Source organism: Teleopsis dalmanni, chromosome 1, assembly GCF_002237135.1.
Source record: "Teleopsis dalmanni isolate 2A chromosome 1, ASM223713v2, whole genome shotgun sequence".
NCBI lineage: Eukaryota > Metazoa > Arthropoda > Insecta > Diptera > Diopsidae > Teleopsis > Teleopsis dalmanni.
Genome location: NC_051846.1, coordinates 214,634,148 through 214,642,904, shown reverse-complemented (window position 1 = coordinate 214,642,904; position 8,757 = coordinate 214,634,148). Strand labels below are relative to the sequence as shown.

Sequence of the window (8,757 nt, the reverse complement as noted above, 5' to 3'; positions counted from 1 at the left end):
CCCCTTTTAGGATTGCATTGACTTTCTTCTGTGTTCATCTTTTATGTTGTATTGAGTTTTAATTTGCACTATCGTTTCCAATAAAATTTTTGGTACACGTATCTTTAGTGGTTTTATATTGGATGCGACACGCATCATCTAATATCAGTATACACCAACTTCATTGGAAACAATGTTTGATTTTTATTATAACTAAACTTAAAATTAATATATGATTACTTTTTACAAATACCACTTTTGAAGGTATTCCATTCGTTTTCGTAAGCGAGGATAACAAGTTCCTTATTGAAACGCAGTTCAAGACACAGAAATTCCAAGAAAACTATAATAAAAAATGTTTTGTAAGAAAACTACACACTCTTTGATATGCACATTAATGTGATCCTTTTGATTTGGAACTGCAGTAAAATTATATTCATAGTTTCTCCTTAGTGGAGTTCCTGATCTGTAACTGTTACTTTTTTGCTTTTAAATTATATAAATTTTTTACATATACATCGCTTATATATTTCTTTGCTTCAGTATATTTTAAAATATTTTCTATATACAAAGGTAATTAACTTTTATAGTTTTATGCAGTAAAAAAATGTTTCATTTTCAGTCTATTCTTTTTTAACAATTAAGGAAAATATTTTTTGTATTTCAGCAAAAACATGTTTAGTTACATTTTAGCTTTAGCTTATTTTATGTTACATTTTTGTTTTTTTTTTAAATATTGTTTTGTTACTTCAATTTATCTGATTAAAATGTTACTTTTTCAATAATATTTTGCTATTTTCTTTATAAGTGGTTTACTAATGTATTTAGTATTTTTTTAAATATAAAATTCATAACAAATGGTTGAAAAATACAATTTTATATTAAATAATTATAATATTAAATAGTGAATACATTTTTTAAAACTTTTTTAAGCACCAAAATTAAAGTTTTTTCTTTTCAGATTTTCCATCTTTCGTCCCTTAGTTATTGATTTATTATTCCCATCTGATAAATTCATTTCTTTCTAATTATTTATATTTTTCATATTTGTTTAATAGAATTCATTTAAATATTATTAAAAAATTTCGAATATATAACAAGTTTTGTTTGATTAGCAAGGATTGCTTAGAATTTTATATCCTGCATATCCTTCTGAGCGTTAGCCTGCATTTTACACGTTTGTGTTAAATCAGGTAGCCTTGAATTTCCATTTGTAGTAGCATTAATATTATGACTATGTTGTTGAGCTTCTACCGTCACCATATAAGGCTGCAGTTTTCGACTGTGCTCTTCAAATATTGCTTCCATTTTAACCATGCAATCAAGTAAACATTCCTAAAATTAAACAATCAAACATATTAAAGCATTAAACATTAAACATAATTAAATAGAATTTAAATTCAATTATTAGCAGTAAAAAAATCATTTTTAATATAATATAATAGCATAAATTATCTGTAGAACTTGTTAAAACCGAATCCAAATTTTATTAAATACTATAATATTATATATTGGTATCATTTCATAATATTGCAATGGAATATAATTTGTGGAATACAATAAGACAATTAAATTTTTAATTATATTCGAATATACGTTTTTTTACAACTATATTTAATCCACCCACAATTATTTTAACATTTTAAATATATTGTATACACATATATTCTTTCAATAAGTTATTTTAATTAACAACGATTTTTGTTATATAACTGAAAGTAATCATTTAAATGAATCATGAATCTATTATTTAATAATATCTATTTATAATTCAAGTATTTGCAATCGAATCTAAAAATACGAAAAAATTTATACAATAGATTTTACATAAATATAATTTTATTTTATTGACTTCAGAGTAAGCTTCATCGAATGCAATAAAACAGTGCACCTGCTTCACTGAATCCTCCATACATTTTTGTAGACTGATTTCAGGTGCAGTCTTTAACTCCTTTTTTAAATTTACGTTTATGACCACAATCGACTCGGAACGCATTTCTTGCAGCCTCGAAAGAACATTTGTTGATTTTCTAGCCACAAATTCTTGTTAAACGCAGTATATTTTACACAAATTTTACAAATTATAAATTCCGGCTACTTTTTACACAAAATGTTGATAAAAAAAACATCTGTTTCTAAAAACAATATCTTTTGCATGTTATAAAATTAAGCAGTTCTTACCTGTGCGATACTGGTTAAATCTGTTAGAAGATTTAACAAATGACGTAAATTGTGACCAGAGCGCCCATGCCAATTCAAGCCGCTTAGAGCAGCAGCAATACTTGACGCGGCTATGGTACTGGCAGAATACTTTGAAAAGTAATGCTCTAAAATAAAGAAGTGAAAGAAATCAATTAGTTTTGAAATGAGATTCATTTTAGTGTGTTAAAATGTTAAAATGTTAAAATTTAAATAGAAAATATTTTTAAAAACAACTTCATGCTTCATATATATAACTACAACCGATATAATCTGCAAATTTTTAAATCAATAAAACTCATCATATATTGCAAATAACTAGAAAATCAAACTAGAAAATCTGAAAAACGATATGCTGATGAAAAAGGGCAACGCCCGCATATATATTTTTGAAATATTTAATTACCAATTATAAAATATGATATACTATGAAAGGTTTATTAACTTTGAATTTAGTTCTGCTCTTTATACACACATATTTTAAGAGCAGACTTATTGATGCAATTACGATGCATAGGTTAAAGATTAACAGTATGAAGCGGCAAAAACTGTGAAAACAGAAACATTAAAATTAAATACAATGTTGCCTTCGTAGAATTATAAAGGGACAGGATGCAATACGATTTAGGCGGGGTCGGCTGCATCAGTAGATTTCGTCGTATGTGCGAAAATTTTATTGAAATTACATTTGTGCCGTAAGTCACGCTTGCCTGAAATAGGAGTGTGAAACTGTAGCAGCTACTCGAAGGGCATGGCACCCTGACCGTCTCAATATGATATGTTATAGTTTGAGTAACCACCAGCTTATTTTGCAGCACTATTCTAACAGTACAACCAGTACTAACATACAAACCAAAATTCATTGAAAATATACTTATTATTTATCAATAAATATGTGTGAGTGCAATAAACGAACTCCCACTGAAAAAGCGATTCAAATTGATTTTATTTGTACAATTTTACAAAGAAATCTCTTAAGCGAAAACTGAAAAAATTTATTAAATTTTAATGACTAATCCAATGAGGTAAATTTTTTTTTGTAAACACGAATTCCAATCGTATGCATTATTTTTATGTTTAAGTTCATCTACAATTCATATATAAACATGTATATAATATTTAATTAATTTTAAACAGAGATAGGTTTAATTGGATTGCTTTATAATAAATAAACTCTCAATAATTTTGTCATATTAAAACCAATGAGAATTTTAAAAAAAATCTCCTCATTCCTTTGCCTTTCCTAAAAAGGAACGTTACTTAGTTTTTTTTTTTTTTGCTTTTTACTTTAAAGTACATAATTAATTTCTAGTTTGTAGTTAATAACAGCAAAATCATTTTAAATTGTGAACGACGACAAAAAAATTTTCAACGATCCACTTAAACGAAGAACTACTTTTGTTCACATTGTCAACAACATTTTCTTTGATTTTATTCGCCGATGTGTGCTGATTTTAGCCAAGTTAATGAAATCACATTCAAAGTCGTGGTACTGCAGGTAGAGTAAGGAGAAAAGCATTAAATATAAGCCAATTATCAAAAATTCTTTTAAGTCTGGTCGTATCTTATATCTTTTTAATACTTTGTGCAACGCTACCTCATCAAAAGACTACATAACCGTCGCAGGAATATAAAAATAAAAATACAAAAATAAAGATACCCCAATCAGTAACACTTTCTGAGTTTAAGGATAGGTGGTCGCAATACTTACTTTACATTTTTACGAGAAACTTTGTAGTTGAAAGAAGAATTTTGTACAAAAAATAAGTGTTCAGCAAATGCGAAACTCTGTAGAGATTTCCTTTATAAACTGGATTTTACACACCCTTCCTTAAAAGGTTTCGTCGTCTCGAACATATTTTTTTTTAGTTTTTAGTCAAAATTATTAAATGACTACTTTATGCAAATTACACACTGGAGAAGTAACGCCGAAGGTGGCGAGAGGAGCTACATATGGGTATACTCTTTGTTATTGTTAATTTTGATAAAGACAATTTGGCTTATCCTTATTCAAATTTATTTCTCAAAGATAACATTGATTAAGAAATTAAAATTGTTAATTTATAAACACAGCACTAACATAAGAAACAAAAAAAAAACGTTTTTTTAACTAACTAAATCCACCTCACACACTTCTCAGGTAACATGTTTTGAAAAATGTTCATACATTTACGGATACAGGTTTATTTTATCGGATAGCGTAACAATGGACTAAAAAATTAAATTTATATAAAAAATGTGCAGCATTTTTTACTATCGATAAACTCCAATGTTGCAGAAATACTTCTTAGTTAATCAATAATATTTTGCAAATTAAAGACTTCGAAATTATTCTATATTTATTAATCAATAAACTACTAAAATATATATATATATACATGTTATGTATATGATGAAATGAAACATGATCTTGTCCCAAATAAAATAATTGATGACCATTTAAAAACACCCACACTAAATAATATCTGAATAATATTATTTATTATTTAGTATCGTAAATTATAACCATTTCTTTTATGTGATTTGATTTGTTTAATTACACCAAAACTTTTTGTATAGTTTAAGATATCCTGCAACTATTTGCATGATTAAGCACAGATCTAGCTAATATTATAGTTTTATTGAGAAATTGCAATTTTATATAAATAATATTTATACTTAATAAAAATTACACAGCTAATACTTTAAAAGAATTTTACAGAATACTTTGTCTACGGCCTTAGTCATTAGGAGCCGCACTATCGAGTATTAAAATCAAAACAGGATTTTATAATTAAAACTTTAGGACAAAAATAAATAAAAATATATATCAAAAATAAATAAAAATATATATCAAAAATACACAAACGCATATTCATTACAGCATTTACGCTTCGATTTAATACAGCGATTTGCAGAAAATATTAACGCATTCCAAACCTACATATATTGTACTGTTGTGTGCCAATCTTAAATCTTATAGTAACACATTAAAATCTTTACAATGGTCAGTAGTCGTTTTCTTTTATATATGTATGTCAATATCCGTTTTTATTTAAAAAGGTGACAAAATATAACTAAACCAAATTATTCATTTATGTGAATGTATTGTTTGCAGTTCTTTACTATATATTTAGATCAAGTAATAAATCTAGATACCTTAGGACTTGTGTAATTAAATGTGCAAACTTTTACTTAAGATTTACCTGCATGACATTATTTAATTTAGAATATTTGTTATATTAATACACATTTGATATATGTTTGTCAAAAATTATTTTTTTAACTAAGAACATACCTTTGGCAGCTAGTGATATAAATGCTTGGGCATGCTGTCTCACTTTATCCACATCTATGTCTGGAAATTCAGTATTACGAATGGGCAGGCGTATTAACAATAATTCCAAAAAGTCTAATGGCGTCACTGACGACAAATCCCAGCCTAATCGGCTCAAGACAAAAAGTTCCCATTTCTGAAAATAAAATAAAAACAAAAGTTTAATAGTTTAAAACTTAAAAAATTTTAATATTGAAAACTACTACAGAGGTCGATCTTAGAAAGTTAAATTTTATTTAAAAATTGATGTTTAAGTTGAATTGATGTCAGTCAAGAATATAATATAATTTGCTTTTTCGGTAGTAAACGTTTTGATAGATAATATACAACAAAAATATGACTACCTATATGATGAAAAATTTGTGCAGTTATAGTTGAATACAATTTTTAGTAATGGAATGCTAATTTCGTCAAATTTTCTATAAAAACTTGTATCCTAAATACGGCAGTTATTCGTATTTTAAATATTTCTAACTGAAACTTCTGCAATAATTAAATAATTTTATATAAACATTTTAGTTCAAATATTTCCTTCAAATCTCATATACTCAATTAGATAGGTATATATCAGTTATTTATGTATGATTTAAATCTTAAATGATTTACGATTGTGGTTAAGTGGCTACCACGTTTCGCTAATAACTCAATTTAAAAAATCACCTTTATTTAAGTTAGAATACAAATTGCTGCACGTATTGTTTCTACTATATATAATATAAGAACATCTACCTTTTTATAATTACGACGACCGTTCCGGCACAGTGGTCCGGCACAGATACCGACTATTGACCAAACGATTTTAAAAAACTAACACAAGAAGCTATATTAAACACATGGTTGGTGTAGGTCGTCTCTCCCTGACTACTTAAAGCATATCATAACATCTCCGAGTAAGAGTGTTAACACGCGCCATCTTAACCTAACTTCAGCTATATAATATCAAATGTAGAAACGTGAAATCAATATATATTGTGATTATAAACATTACTAAGCAATTATTTGAAAAAAAAAAAACGATTAAAAGCGATTTAACAATACAAATTTTATCATTTTAAATTCTTAAAATCAACAGTTTTTTTTTCTAAATATCTCATTCCTTTACCACATTCCGATAGAATATATGACGCTAATTGGTAGACAAAAAGTTAAACAGTTACAAAATGTAAAATATTCCGTCATACCATGCAGAAATGCAAACTGCATACTCTGGCTACTACATCATTATCATCATTAGCCAAGTTAAGTTGTGCGCCGATTCTACTGCTTTTCTAATTGCATTCGCACGAATATAAGCATTGCAATGTAAATTAGAATAAACAGAACCGAAGCTATGCTTCTTCCAGATACGCAAACATAACGTCACGCAAAATGCCATCAATTTATTAATGTAAAATTTACAATTAAAACATACATTTAGCAAGTAAGGTGTTTGGTGATAAGAAACTATACCAATATCGGCTCAGTCACAACAAACTACCGACATATTTTCTTTGAAACTTTCCACGCACTGCAGCGCTGCACCACTGCACCACTGCACCACTGCGAGTATACGAGTACATTTTCAGGTATAAATTGTGGGAGTTTCCGAGCTTGATTATAATTTTGCTCTGGCGACATACCGCATATGTGACACACTTAATGCGATAATTTTTATTAATGTACTCGTATAATTTAATTTGCTCGAAAAAAAAGGAAATATACAATTTTAATTACAAAAATGTAATTTATAGCAAACGTTTCTTTCCATAGGTTCGTAAGTAAATTTTTAAATATAAAATTTTCATATACATATTACTAATTGTTATCGCCCGGAACCGAAATATTTATAAAATAAAATTAAAATATAATAGTTACATTCGTTTTTGCAAAGAAATGAATACTAATACTGTCGTGTTCTATCAGCGAATTTTTAATCAGGGAATTGCATATCAACAATACAACAATACAACTAATATAATACTTTTAGACTTTATATAATCAGTTTTTAGCAAGATTAAAATCCTATACCCAAATTACATGAGTTTTAAGAAAATTACTTATTGAAAAGTATAATGTGATTATGAAATTGTCTTATTCAAAGTAATGAGGTAGAGGAAAAATGTTAAGAAACCTATGTGCAATAGCATGAATATAGCACATTAGTTAAGCTATCTACCACTTAAAGGCTAAATTTGCACTGCCACGACAAAAAGTAGGTCGAACAGTGCACAAATCATGTAAACTTTGAAGTTAAAAATTTGTTAACAACATTGTGCATAAACAGTAGATTCTGTATTGGCATAAATACCTACTGACATTGAATATTACAAAAAGAAAACACATGAAAACATAGCCCACTTTTGGTGCCACCCTTACCGTAACTGAAATATATGTATATATATGTGAAGTGCAGTCTAGTATAATGCATTTATAGCTATGAGCTCAGAGTTCGTGATAACACACATAAGTCAATCATGATAAGACTGTATGTTCAATTCATAGATACCTATGAAGTATTTGTTTTCATTTGTCAACACCTTGATGTCGCCATCAGTTGAGCAACTAACTGCTACTCAAAATAACACACTCTGCAGTTTGAATTTATGGCCTTGTAAAACTTTATTAATGTAACTATTTTCGAAATAACCTATAAAAGTTCGAGGGTAATTTGAGAATATAACTATACGATTGAATATAGGATCACAAACCTACGCTTATAGGTTTGTACATACTATGGAAGCCTTGGTTAATTTTTTTCTAATACAATTTATATAATATTTGTTAAGATTGCTGATAAGAGCTTAAATCAAAATAAAATCTTCTAGATCTCTTGATATTGATTATTGGTATGTGTATTTATATCTAAGAGAAAGGATGTCTTTTTTAAGCTGCGTGAGAACTTAAAATAATTATACAAGACAGAAATATAGATAGATATGTTATATATAGATAGATATGTTATATGTAGATAATTTCATGGCATTTATTTTTTGAACATGACTTCCCGCATATGTCCGCCTCGGCTACGAGGTCCTACATGGCCCATTCGATCAGTCCAGTTTTTGATTATTTTTTACAATAAATGTGACCGTATGGCGTCAATGGTGGCATGAACATTAGCTTCTAATGTTTCACGAGCTGCTGATTTGTCGGCATAAACTAATGACTTAACATAAGCCCATAAAAAATATTCGAGAGGCGTTAAATCTCACACTTTTGAAAATAAAGTTGTTACCAAATTGATTTTGCAATAATTCTAACCGCGCTGTATGGTAAGTTGCGCC

General features: G+C 27.8%; 1 protein-coding gene across 1 annotated transcript in view; it reads right to left on the bottom strand.

Annotated features, from left to right (window-relative positions):
- Positions 1–914: 914 nt before the first annotated feature.
- Positions 915–8,757, bottom strand: part of LOC119671928 (G1/S-specific cyclin-D1) — a 42,834-nt gene continuing 34,991 nt past the window's right edge. Inside the window, exons 3-5 of the mRNA XM_038082816.1 lie at positions 5,456–5,630; positions 2,161–2,306; positions 915–1,314 (exon numbers count right to left, since the gene is read on the bottom strand). Coding sequence (XP_037938744.1) covers positions 1,105–1,314; positions 2,161–2,306; positions 5,456–5,630 — 531 coding nt within the window. The 3' untranslated portion in view covers positions 915–1,104. The remainder of the gene's footprint in view (positions 1,315–2,160; positions 2,307–5,455; positions 5,631–8,757) is intronic.